The sequence below is a fragment of the Apodemus sylvaticus genome, chromosome 1 (assembly GCF_947179515.1).
Source record: "Apodemus sylvaticus chromosome 1, mApoSyl1.1, whole genome shotgun sequence".
Taxonomy (NCBI): Eukaryota; Metazoa; Chordata; class Mammalia; order Rodentia; family Muridae; genus Apodemus; species Apodemus sylvaticus.
In genome coordinates this window covers 964,090-978,782 of record NC_067472.1, presented here as the reverse complement: position 1 = coordinate 978,782, position 14,693 = coordinate 964,090, and the positions used below count along the sequence as shown (strand labels likewise).

The following is a 14,693-nucleotide window of genomic DNA, read 5'->3' as shown; positions in this document are numbered from 1 at the left end:
GTAAAACAGAAGAGCTTCTTTGGGTTCTGAAAATTTTTTTATTCTCCTGTATCTATTAAGAATAAGCATTTAAAATACATTCAAAATTCCTTTATCATACATGCCCATCACCATAAGAAAACCATACCTTCATAGCCCTTAGCCTAGAACACTACTGAGAAAGTCAAATGAAGTAAATCTACTCAGGAACTGAGCAATCTGGAGTGAGTCTCTAAACATCTATGACTGTAGTTCTCTCATTGAAATCAAGTAAATATAAAGCCATGCTCTCTAAACTATTTAGCCAATTGTTCAAGTAAAGCAACCATCTAGTAAATATTAAATGTTGCTCTTTGATATCAAGATGACTTTCCAGTGAGTGAGGTTACAGACTTCAGGGGCTTAGATCCTAGACTCAAGAATCCAACTCTAGGTTAGTAAGTTGTTTCATCAAACAGGATTTAAGATTCCAAGCTTTTTAGACTTTCAGGAAGACCACCCCCCCCAAAGTAATTCTGACTTACACAGAATTTTCCATACCAGAAGAGAAACTGGAGCTGCAGGCTACTGCTATAGTAGCAGTGCCTTACTGTACTCTCAACATTTTTTACTTGAATAAGAATTAAGCATAAAACATCAGAGAACAGGCATGTTTAGGAATGGCAATTTAGCTACAAGTGGAAATTTTACCAAAAGGCATTATGTAAAAGGTTCCCATAAGACAACAGCTGACCTCTAATCAATAAAGCTGTCTACAGATGTCGAGAATGTACAACAGCAAACGTGTACGTAGGATTTCACTAGCACTAGGCTTAGGGACTCACTCCACATGTGCACATGAAGGATTCCTTTTAATATGTGACTAAAGCTCTTCAAGTCCAACTACATCACAATGTATTTTTATATAAATCTAACTGCTAAGTATTTATTTGGATAATATATCCAATCTCTAAAGCATAATACAAATAAATTGTCTATTGAAATTTGTTTAATTATGACTGAATTTGAATATCCAGGAGCAAAATGATGCAGTTTTTCCATTAAGAAGAGGAAGGAGAAACATATGAATATAAACCTAAGCATATATTAAGAAGTCACATGTGATGATTTTGTTATTTTATATATAAGTCATACAAAACTTAGTTAAGTTAAAAACTGAGCTTACTTTAGAAAAATTCAGATTGGGGCAAATGACTTAAGTTTAAAGTCTTACATCTTACCTGCTATTTGCTTTTAAGCCAAGTAATACTAACCTTCTGCTTCTTTATCTATCTTATGAGGTTCACACTGGCCCTCCCTATAGAAATCATCACAGGATCATAAAAAAACACTGTGACTCTTACTCCATAAAGTTTTTCCCAAACCCCTGTGCCTACCTCCCTATGCACTCGAGACAGTCAGGTTTTGATCTAATCTATGTACTAGAGTTCCACATAAAGGTCTAAATGGGAAAAGTATTCTACCACTAAAAACAAAAAACCAAAAAACCAACAAGTTTGAAAAACCTAAAACCTAATCTATATAACAGCACTTTACTCTCATGAACAACTTTAAACAAACATTGAAGACAGTAATTCTAAAGAAAAAAAAATGATAAAAGTACCTGTAGTTTTCATGCCCAGTGTCCATTTGACATACCCAGGACTACTTCAACAATGATGCTAATAAAACTGAGTCAACTACGGAATACTTTAAACATTTATAGTAAAATGAATGAGTACAATTTACTCTTCAGGAATTCCCATGTAGATCTGAAATAATCATGCTTTAATTACAGAATTATTGACATCTAGTACATCTGTATTTAATACAAAGAATACTTTAATACAGCATTGAAAATCAGGAAGACTATATGTAAAAAAAATTTACAAGCGTCTCTGCATTGTCTGGCAAGCAGGTGACAGCAGTGTTACAGTACACATTCTGGGCTGAGCATCAGTTTGGCTTGGCAGGACTCCAAGGAAGGGAATGATACACATGAGATGAAGAAGTTTTGTTTTGCTTTACTGTTCTTGAGGGTTGAGTGAAAACAAAATAAAAAGACTTTTTGGTAACAGACCAGCCTCTACTCTAGAGAATAAATGCTAGGCTGGAAATCCATATTTGTTTACACTGCACTACGTGTCTACACAGTCCTCACCAGATTCCTAACTATCTGTTGGACTTACATGTATTCAGAGCTTTTATTGTGGTGTCTCCAGTATGGACATTTTGCTTTTACTTTTTTTAAAGTTTATTTATTTTGCTGCTCTCACTGTAGCAACCTCGGCAGGATCCCAAAAAGAAGCATCATGTAAAAACCATGACCCCAACCTAAAGAGTGAGTGCAGACTGCTGGCATGCAATTACACTCAACTCCCAAGAGACGCTGAAATCATTCAGCTGCACTAAATCCTTCCTTTCCTTTCATGCCTGCACTTACTTGTAGAATATTAAGCGCTGGCTAAATATAAGCCTGGCCAATAACAGTTTCCCTGGTTAGAAGACCCATAACTTTCCTCGCCAGGAGTCATTTATGCAGAGGACTCTGCAGGAAGAGTCCAAACTTACACAATGGATGCACCTGTGACTACAATCAGACAGACTCACAGCAATTTCTGTTTAACAGAATTCATACTTTTTAACTGCTGTTTTGACTTTTCTAGAATGCATGTGAGACAAAGTGCTAGGTGCTAAGATGGAGTTATTCAAATGAATCCTCGTAACTCCATACAAACTCTAAATTCTACATGAATAAGAGCTAGTCATATCTAGCCAGTACTGAGATTATACAACTTCAAATATACAGTAACAATAGACTTTTTACCCCAACCCCCTCAGTCCTCTAACCCTAGGATAACACTGGTTCTCATGCTTAGATTCTACCAATACTGCCTCCACAGCCTTGAATATGTGGTTTGTTCCTTCAAGCCCTGTCCTCATTTCCAGAGATTAACAACTACAAATACACACCACAAGCTCACACACTGCTCTGAGGCCCCACCTCATTAGTCATTAGTTACTCTGTTCTTGTGTTCTGATTAATGCTCCGGCCCCAAAATGAATTCTGAATAGGTTCTACTCTAAATCCTCTCTCCTAACTTTTCTCAATTTTCTAACTAGAATTATTGTGTGTGTCATCACTTGGAAAAAAAACTAATAATGCAAAGGTAAATATTTTCAATTCTACTTTCACATTTAAACTGCAAAGCACTCACACTTTTCTCCATCATCATCAACGCTGTTCTCACTCAGGACCATTATCTTGTGTTGAGTCTGCTGTTCTCATTCACTTTTACTAACTATGTCACCACCAACTTATTCTCCACCACAGTCAGGGAATCTTTAAGCATGTTAGATCATGTCACTCTCTTAAAGGCCAAATGCACTGTAAATAAAGCCCACTTCCTAAGTCTCTGAGGTCCCACCCATGTTTGTCAGTTCTACAGGATTATCTTGAATCTTGAGCTACCTTCCTCCTCCTCCTGACTTCAGTCCAGCCAATCTAACCTTCTAACTAAAAAACCAAACAGGTCTCACATTAACCCTTCTTCTAGAATCCTCACCTAGGTTTCAGTAGCCTCAGGCTGGTCATTAGGTAGAGGCTTCACCACCCTTCACCATCTCAGTAAGATGGGCACTTATAATAGTTTTCTTTCACTACCCAAGGCAAAGGGAATGAGACTCTCGCAATAATATTTTTTACAACTTACACTTGTGAACAGTTTTAAACTAGATAGTCACTTGTTTATTAAGTATACAACAGGACGTTTTAAGTTTCTAATTATATGAATTAATGAACTATTATTTTAGGCATGGTTAATCAAAAATATCTCGTGTTAGCTAAGATGAAATAATATAATAAATATAAAAGGTTCTTACCTTCTCAACTTTTTTCTGTTTAACAGGGGGTTCAAATCTATCATTGGCTCCAAAATACTGAGTGAGCTCTTTCCACTGGATCTCACTTGAGGACTGCTCACTGCAAGAAGATAAATCTGTGTACATAAATTACAGCTCTCTTTACTTTGTCTATTTTTAACTGGTTGCAATAATTACACTCCAATGACTACTTCTCATGTCTGATCATTACCAAAGGTAAGAATTGCAGCAATCTAGAAAATTCCACAACACTGCTGAATAGTAACTACTTTAAATCTACCTACCTGTGAGATTCCTTTTCATTCTTCAATTTGCCTGAAAGGAATTTAGAGTGTTAATACTTAATTATGCAGCTGTTATTTCAAAATCATGTTTTAAGAAATTAACTCACATAATCAACTTAAGAGTTGTGCTAATAACTCTTAAACAGCCTAAATTAAAAAATAAACACCTTTTTTGGAGCGTTTTCTTTTTTTCTGTCTGAATCTTGGCGTTGAATTTTTCTGTTCAGAATTTTTTTTATGCAATTCTTGAAATTTCTATGTAAAAAGAGAAAAGGGGTATGTGTGTGCACTGAAGATAAACATACAGTTTAAAAATGAACAGACATGTTAAATAAAATCCTTATGCTCTGCCATTTCTAAAGACATCAAGTAAGGAATTCTGTTCTTGAGATACTTCAGTCCTTACAACTCTCAGATGAACTGGGAAATTCACTGGTTTTGATATAATCTGTTTGATAATGGAGAATGAAGCTCAGTAAGTAACTCATATAATTAAAGGAAGAAATAAAGAAATAAACTCATTTATCATGTTAGGTAGATAATCCTATGAAATAGATAATATTATGAAGGTTTTACAACGTCTACTTATGTAAAATAATACTAGACTCCAGTTAGTATTCAACAGTAGAAGTATTCTGAGGCCCTTCTGCTGTCTGTTGTATTCCAACATATTTTGCCCATACCACAGAGAACACATGTACACATGTGTACGTTCCTAACCACACAGAGGGAAACCTACATTCCACATGTTTAGGGGAATCCCAGAAGGACACTTCTTATATGCATCTGCATCAGCCTTTGTCTCCGTCTCTGGCTGGCCTGCCGGGAAGTCTGACACTGCTGGCTTCGTACTGCTGCCAGTCTTTCCATCTTCCTGTAAATTAAGTTCTGAAGGTTCTGGGTTCTCTAGTATGATTTCATCTTCAGAATTTGATTCAACATCACTCTCATTTAGTCCAGGAGGTAACAGCCCACTCCACATCTTTTCTTCTAATAGGAGAAAAGGGAAGGATGAATTCAAACCCAAATAGTAGACACAGAAACTATTTTAAAACCATTAACAGATACCTCAGGAGACCACTATGTCTGCCAATGACCTAAGGACAGCCAATTTAGACTTTAAAATCTAAAATGGGTTTTAAATTTAAAATGGATAAACGGAACCCTGATTTTCTAAAGTATGGATTATTTTGCCTAAATGAAACTCAGTAAAGCACTCATGGCTCAAGAATGCCAGTAAGAACTAAAAACAATGTAATTTTACATTTGTATTTATATTTTTTTATTTATTTATTTTTATTATTAAGACAAGGATTTACTCTAGAGCCCAGGCTGGCCAAGAATTCCTGAAGACCCCCCTGCTTCAACCTCCTAAGTAATGCAATTATATACATGAAGCTTCACAACTAATTTAAGGCTTAAAATAACATGCTTCTTAATGTACCTATAAAAGAATAAAGGTGGATGTGTCATCTATACTGAAGCATATATAACTTTCAAAAGGTGGGTATATTGTCTAAGAAGCAGGGAAACAAAAAAAAAAACTAAGTTGTACATCTATGTTTTAAAGGGTGTAGCAGTATGTGCCAACAAGATGGCTCAGCAAGTAAAGGCACTAGCCACCAACCCTGATGACTTGAGTTCCAGCGCACACGGTAGGTGAAAAACAACTCCTGCAAGATGTCCTCTGACCTCTATCTGTGTGCTACGACATGGATACCCACATCCATACACATATATAAATGTAAAATAATAATAATAATAATAATAATAAAAAATTAAAAGTGTGGATATATATAAAAAATCCTAGTTTTAAAATTTACAGTTGGTAAAATTAACTAAATGAAACATAAATCTAAAATTTAGCAAGAATACAGCTTTCTTGAGTAGCAATAGTATATGTATTTGGGAAATATGTTCAGCATAGTATTTGGTATTATCTGTATTGCCTAATGGTATAATCATTAAGTTTCATGAAAATGAATTTTAGAATTCATGTAATCACATGCAACGATTATCAAAGTTTCATTTGGACTCCATAGTACAGCCTATTTTTTCATACAACTGAGCCCAAACCAGTTGCATTTCTCATGCTTCACCATCAGTGAAGAACAGAAAGCTGTCTTGCTGGGTCTCCTCATTCTCTGCAGATCACAGGTATCAGGAGCTCTCCATTATTCTGAATTACATATTTCTTTTAAGGACCTCTTCAGATTTAAAAAGAAGCAGTGTTTTTGTGTTTTAGGACAGGTTTAAAAGTATTTGATTTTCTGAAACATTCTCTTACTTTTCAAGAAGACTGAACTGGACTCCTGACTCCAGATCCTCTAGAAACAGAAGGAAATTACTTAACAACCCTGATCCTCAGTTTCTTCATCTGTAGCACAGAATAATTACCCTGGTAAGTCTGAGGATTAAATGAGATACAACACTCTGCAGCATTCAGGGGGTTCTAGGGGGGGTCAATTAATGTTTAGTGTTAATTTTTTAAATAAACTTTAACTGTGCATAAAAAAAGGAAAAATATAACAAATGTTCAGTGGTTTTTGCTATTATTTCTGTAGCCATGAATGCATTTTTTTTACCACTCCTAATATGGAAGAACCTGTAAGATAGCTTTAAAATTTTTATTTGTAGTGTTTCATTTATCAACTGATACAAATCATGTTCCTCCCTGATTGATCTCCAGTCTGACATGAAGCTTCTCTAAATAAACCTTATACTTGGCCTTCTGAATAGAGCAATGAAATAAGAGGCAGAAAATCAGACAATGAGATTCAAATATTAATGCTTCTCATTTATAAAGGTTTTCTCTAAACCACTGTGTGTGTAATTTTCTATCCAGAATTTATGTTCAGCTCAAAGTAGAGACCCCAAATTATATGTGTGTGACTTATAAAACCTGCATTTCCCTCTAAACTTCGTCTGTAGGTTTTAAAAGACGAGATAAAATATGCCGGCAAGGAGAACAGAATAGTAAAGCATCTACAACATCTTTAGGCTCATTATCTAGTTGAAGATATTAAAACTAATATCTTCAGACATTTTTTAAGCATGCCTGGGACCTACTATAGAACAACTGCCCATGGCAATTTTCACTGCATGCTAGATACTCTCCAAGAGACTGGGAACCAAAGTACACAAGAGGAGAGAACCAGGAGCTTCACAGAACAGTATCTACACCATGGCATGGAAATGTCCCTGAGCCTGGACCTTAGATAGCATGGCAGACCTCTGTTTGAGCACATCTGGAGTTTCAGAATCTATATTCTGGGCATTCAAATGTGATTCCCCAACGAGAGCAGTCTCAGGTACCCTACAGAAGGTATCTTTTCCTCATCAGTTTTCAGGCAGCTACCCAGTTTTCATGGCTTTTTGAACTTTCTCAGAATTACTTCTATTGACTGTTGATATGGCATTTAATATGGTATTTTCCTGGCTTGACAGTTTCTTAAATGGACCTGAAGAAAGAAGAAAAGATCCTTCAAATCCATAGTACAAAACTCAAGGAAGGTATTTTTAAAACTCACGAGTTCCTTATCTTTAGTCACACATCAGTTTCCTGTGGTACTGGGAGTGGGGGTGGCACAAAACAAAAAAGAAAACAAAAACAGATGGAAGAGATATTAAGGTTTCTGCTGATAAACACAGGTAACTGCTGGTAATGAGCCTGCAAAACAGAGCTGTCCTGTTAAGAAGCAGCTCAACTGTAAACTAGCCATTATGGAGAGGCTGCCTTGGGCTCCTGTTTGAAGATACTGTCTTTCTATTCCCTGCATACACATGTCATTAATACATTTTCCAATTGGCATCATATCTGGCCTCCTGTTACTGTTTGGGATTCTCTGAAGGGTGATTATTTCTTTGAAGTGTCTCTTTCATTCCTTTCAGGCTATATGTCTTTAAAAATCCTAGATTAGTCTCTGAGAATATTCACTCAGCCATTCTAGAAAGATGTGGAATACCAGACAAACAGAAACTCAATTCTCCTATGTAGATTATAGTCAGGCCCATAGCACAGAAAATGAATTAACTTGTAAGCTTTCAGTTTTTAGCCTGTAACCCAGTATTTAATTTAATCATATCCTCAAGGAAGATGTAAGTGAGCCATATTCCTTCTTTTTTTCTAAAGTTTGAAATATCACTTCTTCATTTCCTACATTCATCACCACTGCAGGTACGATTTATTCCATATACAAACTATTTTGTGTACAACATAGGACATATCTTCTAGTTCTGGGCAGAGATTTACTATAAACTGAATGTATTTATGTACTGTTCTAAGTCTAAATGAAGAGGACTTTCTTTCACCCTCGAAAAAACAAGCATAGCCATTACTAAGCATAATTTGGCAGAAAACAATCCATTTAAAACAAAGTGGTTCAGCACATAGTAATCTATGTATTCTTAACCAAGTTTTATAATGAAAGTACTGGAAGTCACTAAGCTAAATATCAGTATTTTTTTTTAAATCCAATTATTTTACTTTCCCCCTGGTGGCACAGTTTCATCTACCTTTTGGCAAGAAAACCTATATCCAATAAGGCATTATTCTTTACCTGTTACCAGAGATGTTGACTATACATCTCATTCTTTCTAAAAAATTTTAAAAGGATTTAGTAAATACCATCTCTTGAGATACAGAAACCATAAAGATAAAAGAAATACCAATTGTAAAAATTCTAGTTTGTGTCAGGTCTGGAGATAACTAATTATAGGGGCAAAAATAGTCTTGAAAGTCAGATGACTTCCATTCTGAGCAAGCCATTGTATTTTCCTGGGTCTCCATTCTTGCTAGGCTCTAAAATGAAGTTATGGTCAGATACCAGTGAGATGTCTCACATATACCTTTAAAATGTTTATGATCTTAAAGGTCTCAGTGTCCTGAACGCCCAGAGCTGCCTTATGCCTTACTCTTTGATCAATATAAATGTCACTTCTCTCCTCTACCTCATAAAATGACCAGTTTTCAGAGGCTCTGCACATGGGACCACTGAAAAAGGTCAGGAAACCAGTTACAACAAAAGACAGAAAAACAGTAGGAGAAAAACAAAGCAGACCTGTCACGAATGGCACACAAACCAAGAGGCATTAGAAATTAACAGCAACCCTTTTTACAACTGGCCAAAATCACTGTGATCTACTTATGCCTGACAACTTTAAATTATGAACTTTTAGAGGGCAAAGTTGGTGATGAATTCTTGGAGACAAAGATTTGGAAGATGGGCCAAAACAGTGGTTCTAGGCTGTAATTATATGACTGGTAAAATTTACTAATAATTTTTCTGCACTTTTTGCATATGAAAAACCAGGGAAGATATATATTATACTAAGTAACACACTCAGAGTCGCATTTAGAGATTTGAGAAATGTATTTCTAAACCACAGAACTGCTCACAAGCACCCAAAGGATATAAAATCTGCGCATCCAACAAATTTTCTGTCTCCACTATGCCAGAATCTAAACTTCATTTCCATCAAGTGATTGTCTCATGTATTCGATTTTAAATAATCACAAACATCTAAATTTAACCGCATTTGTAAAATAATTATAACCGCTATCCACTAACCTATAAAAGCATAATAATTTAGTTCCTGAACTTTGGAACTAGTTAACTAACATACTTTTAGGCTTAAGATATCAACATCTATTGTAGAAAATGTGTTCCTTTTTTTTCTCAAAACGGCACAGAAAACACGAGGGGAATCAGGGGCCTGAGTTCAGATTTACTCCAAATAAACGATTTCTTTTTGGTTTTTATTCTCAAGGGTGGGTGAGTTTGAATTAAAACAATGTTTACAGCAAAGGCCTGGAAACCACTTTTACCCGGGACCCTCTCTACCTTGTGTGTAAAGATTTTAAACCATGCAGTCCACGCCACTGAACAAATACTTACAAAGTTCAAGACTGAGAGGGTGGCTCTAAAAGGCACACCCCTTCCCACACAGCCGGACTCTGCAGCTCTCGCCGGGTGGGAGGCCGCACCACCTTCAGCTCTCGAGCCGCGTCAGAATCGCACTAGGACGGCGGCGGACGGCGACCCGCGAGACTTGCTTTGGTTAGCCGGAGTCGCTGTCTGGGAGCGTACCAGGAGCCCGACTTCCGCGCTCTTCGCTTGCCAGGGACCGGTCGCCTAAGTCACGACGCCCTCGGAGCCCAGCGGGGTAACCCGGAGTTTTCCTAGCCCGCTCCGGCGTCCGTACGGAAGATCTGCAAGGACAAGCCGACCCAACTCCTGCGCCGCCCTCACTGCCTCGGAACACAACCCGACAGACCACCGCGAATCCTGCCGCCAAGTCGCGCCGCCCGAAGCCGAACTTACCGGGCAGGAAACAGCGGCTCGGCTGCCATCTTAGAATCCGGCCAACATCGTGCCTTCTGATTGGCCCCGGCTGCTCAGCCAATCAGCTGCGGACGTTCTGGCTCTGTGATAGCCTAGGGAACAGTCTACCTTGCCTCAGTTCCTCTGCTTGGAGGAAGCTGTTGGGTTTTTGTTTTTTTGTGTATTAGTTTGTTTTTCTCCTTTTTCTCACTTTGACTGAGCGATTTATTTTTTAAAACAGCTTTGTTCTTTCCTCGCTCCTTTCCTGTGCTGGTGAGCCTGGCTAAGAAAAGTGCTTACTTCGACGCCCACCTGAGTTCAATGGAGAACTGTAGATGATCTCTTCAAGGAATGATTTGCTTCCTTCACTTCCTCACCAACCTCCGACACCTCTCCCCGCCTTTCCTATCTTTTTCGTATATTTGAGTGTCCACTGTGTTCCAGGCCTCATGCAATTCTGAACCTGATTCCTGTTCTCCATGGACTTACCAATCTGGTTGACAGAATTCAATCCAGCTAAGCATCCCCTACTCAGAAGTTTGTTTACAAGGCTGGCATATTGTATAGGTCCTGAAGAGGAGTTTACAGGCGTATAAATGAGGAAAAAATCAGAAATTTTCACCATGTGAAGATAGTAAATCCAGGCGATGTTACGGGGATGAAGTAGGACCACTTCAGAAATGCTTCCATTTTCTGTTCTGTAATCAGAACAGAAATGTAATCAAAATGTTCCTATTTCCTTGTGGTGGTTGTATAAGACACTGTAGGGCTAAGAGATAGCTCAGTGAAACCTTGCTGAGCAAACTGGAGGACCTGAGTTCATTCCAGAATCCATATTTTAAAAGCCAGGGGTGGCAGCCAGCCCTGAGGAGGTGGACAGGTAGACTAGGCTACTTGGCAAGCTCCAGACTAGTGACCAGAAAAGACAGGTGGAAATCCCCTAAGGGACTACACTTGGGAGTAGTCTTCTGGACTCTATGCACGTACATTAGAACATACATGGCATATGCCCACACAAAATATAAAGCCTTGAACAAGTTAAAAAAAAAGCTTATGACAAATTAAACTTTGTAGAATTTTATTTGAACGAACAGCTGTTTCATTAATAGAGGAGTACTCTGGCCCAGTCAAAGTTCAGAGTGCCCCATCAGTGAGCAAGCAATCTTTGCAGATTAAAAGGGGGGAAAGAAACTGATATAATAGTGTGGTTGGTCATATCTTGGTATTTACCCTGTAAAAACATGGTCTGATCAGCTGTCATATTGACTGGCTAAAAGTCAACTACTATGACAGACTTAAGACTCAGCAACATTTTAAAAGAATACTAACATACTCTTAAGTGAGGCTGCAATTCAAGCTATTTAGTTATTCAAAGCAAGGAAGTTAGTTGTAGGCCAAACTTAATGCACACATTGCTTAACGTACAGTAATTTTCAGTTATTAACTTTATGAACAAGAGCCTTTTAAAATATTCTGACATACAAAATCATTGCCTATATTAATAATGTGAATGGATTAAGCATTATTACATATTTAATCCTAATATTTAAACACATTATAACCCATGTATTGTCCAATATCTTCTGGAAGATAGGCCAAGTTTATGATGTAGTATTCTAGGATCCTAATTTGATAAGTTTTCATGGCAGAAGATCCCTTTCAAGCATTCCCAGATTATAGAGAAAAGCAAAGCTGTCAGTATTGAGCAGCTAATTGCTGTTTCAGTTTGCTGTGAGTTACTGTAACAAAATACCACAGACTGCATTTCTCCAGCTCTGGATACTGTAACATCTGATAGCATGGTCTTTTCTCTTGGCTTGTAAGAAGCTACTAGCACTGTGTGCTCACATGACCTAGTTGAAACACAGTTTAGGAGAGTGCTCTAGAGTCCTCATAAGGATACTAATGAGAACAGATCAGAGATCCATCCTTTTGATTTTACTTAACTTACTCCCTTAGAGATCCCACCTCCAGATAAAGCTATGTGGTAGATTAAGGCTTCTGCATGGATTTGGGGGAAAGAATACATCTATTCCATAACAACAGCTAGAGGCAGAGGCGTGACTAGAATAGTGAGAGGGCAGGGAAGAAGCTATAACGTAGGGTAGAAAGAAGTAACACCAGCATGATTAGTCCCTAGTTACTTGTACATATGTCACTCTCATGAATGCTCATTACTTACTGCATGTGACTGTGCATTGGGCAGAACTGGAATAAAAATGCCAAAGATGTACAGTCTTAGCATAGATATGTTTATATATGTATATAATTACATGTATATTTTTCCAAACTTTAATATTAGATGTCTTAAATACCCACTTATGACACGAATAAAGTTTGATAACATAAAGCCATATCTCAGATTTTTGTTCTGGTTCAAGCTGTGAGGCTGTCAATTTCTGCATATTATGTTTTGCAAGCTGACTTAGGAAAACGTCAGCGATTTGATTTATTTTAATCAATAAATTAATCTTCTCTCCAGAAAATTCCTACTATGGAAACCTGCCAAGCCATGTGTTTTGTGAATGAAATACTTGTATTTTTGAGATTTCAATGAAACATAGATTTGTTGAATACTTTTTAGTAAATCATGGTGAAATATGCCATGCAGCTAGTGAATTTTGCTGGAATTGTATTGCATCTGGCACTAATTTTAAGCATGTAAGTTTCATTTAAATTTCTCATATCTTCAAAAACACAAAGCAGTTTTTCTCTGCCAAGGAACATTAAGGTTTATGGACAGTTTTCCCTCATATTTAATATTTTTAGTACAGAGATTATAAGTCACACCCATGATATAAAAGATGAATTGTGGAATTCTTTTTGGTAGCTGCTAAGTCTCTGATTGATGGAAATGTTCTCCAAATATAATGAAGTCCCTCAACTATTTCTCATTTGGATAAAATGAATACAACTTTGTTGAACATGTAATAAATGTGCTTTTTCTGAAACTGAGAAAGAATAATTAGCTTCCTTCTATACAAAGTACTTCTTTTTCAAAATTGCAAAAATATGGTCTCCTGACATATGTAGAGAAATTGAAACCAGGGAGCTCTAAATCTCATAATTGTGTTGCTATTCATCATGATCAAGAAACAACAATTTATCTGATTTTTTTTACATTTTCAGAGAAAAAGATTTATAAACAATGTTAAGGCTTCCAAGAATACAATTAACAACCAACACTATGATATCAGCAAGCCCTGACATCTGAGGAAAGAAATTTTCTGTAATATATGGTATTGATGAATACCTTACACCAAGGAGCACTTTTCCGTGTTGTTCATGTCTAATACTTTCAAATTCTTCAGGTCTAATGGGGAAAGACAACAGAAAAGGGAAGGTGTATTTGAGTATATTTTGCCTTTAGTATCTTATGCAGCCCTATGAGGTAGGTATGGATGCATCCTTTTTATAGATAAGAGTTGAGGTAAATTGTCTAAGCCATACATCCAGTGATGTGCAGAACCAAGATAAGGCATACAGAGTTGACCATCAACACAATGAACTTGCTGTACACTGAGTTTCTGCTTCCCCCAACTGTTAAATACTGCCTCATAAGATGAGGTTCCTTAGAAATCCTGGCACAGAACAGTCAAAATGTAGACATCTGACATGAAAAATAATGGCATATCCAGCGAGATCTTATGAAAAGAGAAGTTTCTATCTCCTTCCTATTACTATACAGTGGTGAGTGATCACAACCTATCAGCAGCCTCTGGTCATCCCTGGCTTGATACATTGAAATCTGTTAGTCTCTCCCTCCTCTTCTTAACACTTTAAAAGATACTCCATAACCTACTTCATCTCTCTATGTGAAACAATGTATATAAAGTGTAATACAAAGCCAGGTATAATAGACATTGTCAATAAGTAGTTTTCTGATACATAAAAATCAAGGAGCTCAAAAATGTTGACAGATACTTGCAACCATTAGCACCTTTCTGGTCTTTACCCTATGCCCAATGTCATCTCTCTCTAAGGTTTAAGAATACAGAAGTACATGAACAAACCTGTTAAAAGCTTGGCAGGGGTGAAATGAAAATGTATTAAGTGAAATGGAGACTATGGCTTAAGAACATCATGTGAACACATAGTGAGTACTAGGAAAACATGATTTAGCAAAAACCTAGCCAATCAGCTTAGAACTGGGTGTGGTGATGCACACCTGTATTCTTAGAACCTAGGAGGCAGAGGAAGAAATATTGCAAGTTCAAGATCATCTTGGGATGAATAGTGTAGACCC

The 14,693-nt window shown here is 37.1% G+C and overlaps 1 protein-coding gene across 3 annotated transcripts in view; it reads right to left on the bottom strand.

Annotated features, from left to right (window-relative positions):
- Fam204a (family with sequence similarity 204 member A) overlaps positions 1 to 10,523 on the bottom strand; it is a 31,521-nt gene extending 20,998 nt beyond the window's left edge. Inside the window, exons 1-6 of one of the 3 annotated variants that reach the window (XM_052182459.1) lie at positions 10,448 to 10,523; positions 10,022 to 10,335; positions 4,864 to 5,114; positions 4,292 to 4,379; positions 4,125 to 4,155; positions 3,841 to 3,940 (exon numbers count right to left, since the gene is read on the bottom strand). In XM_052182459.1, the coding sequence (XP_052038419.1) occupies positions 3,841 to 3,940; positions 4,125 to 4,155; positions 4,292 to 4,379; positions 4,864 to 5,106 (462 nt within the window). In that variant the 5' untranslated portion in view covers positions 5,107 to 5,114; positions 10,022 to 10,335; positions 10,448 to 10,523. Of the gene's footprint in view, positions 1 to 3,840; positions 3,941 to 4,124; positions 4,156 to 4,291; positions 4,380 to 4,863; positions 5,115 to 10,021 lie in introns of all 3 variants that reach the window. The other 2 variants (XM_052182464.1, XM_052182455.1) reach the window with 2 other exon arrangements.
- Positions 10,524 to 14,693: the final 4,170 nt, after the last annotated feature.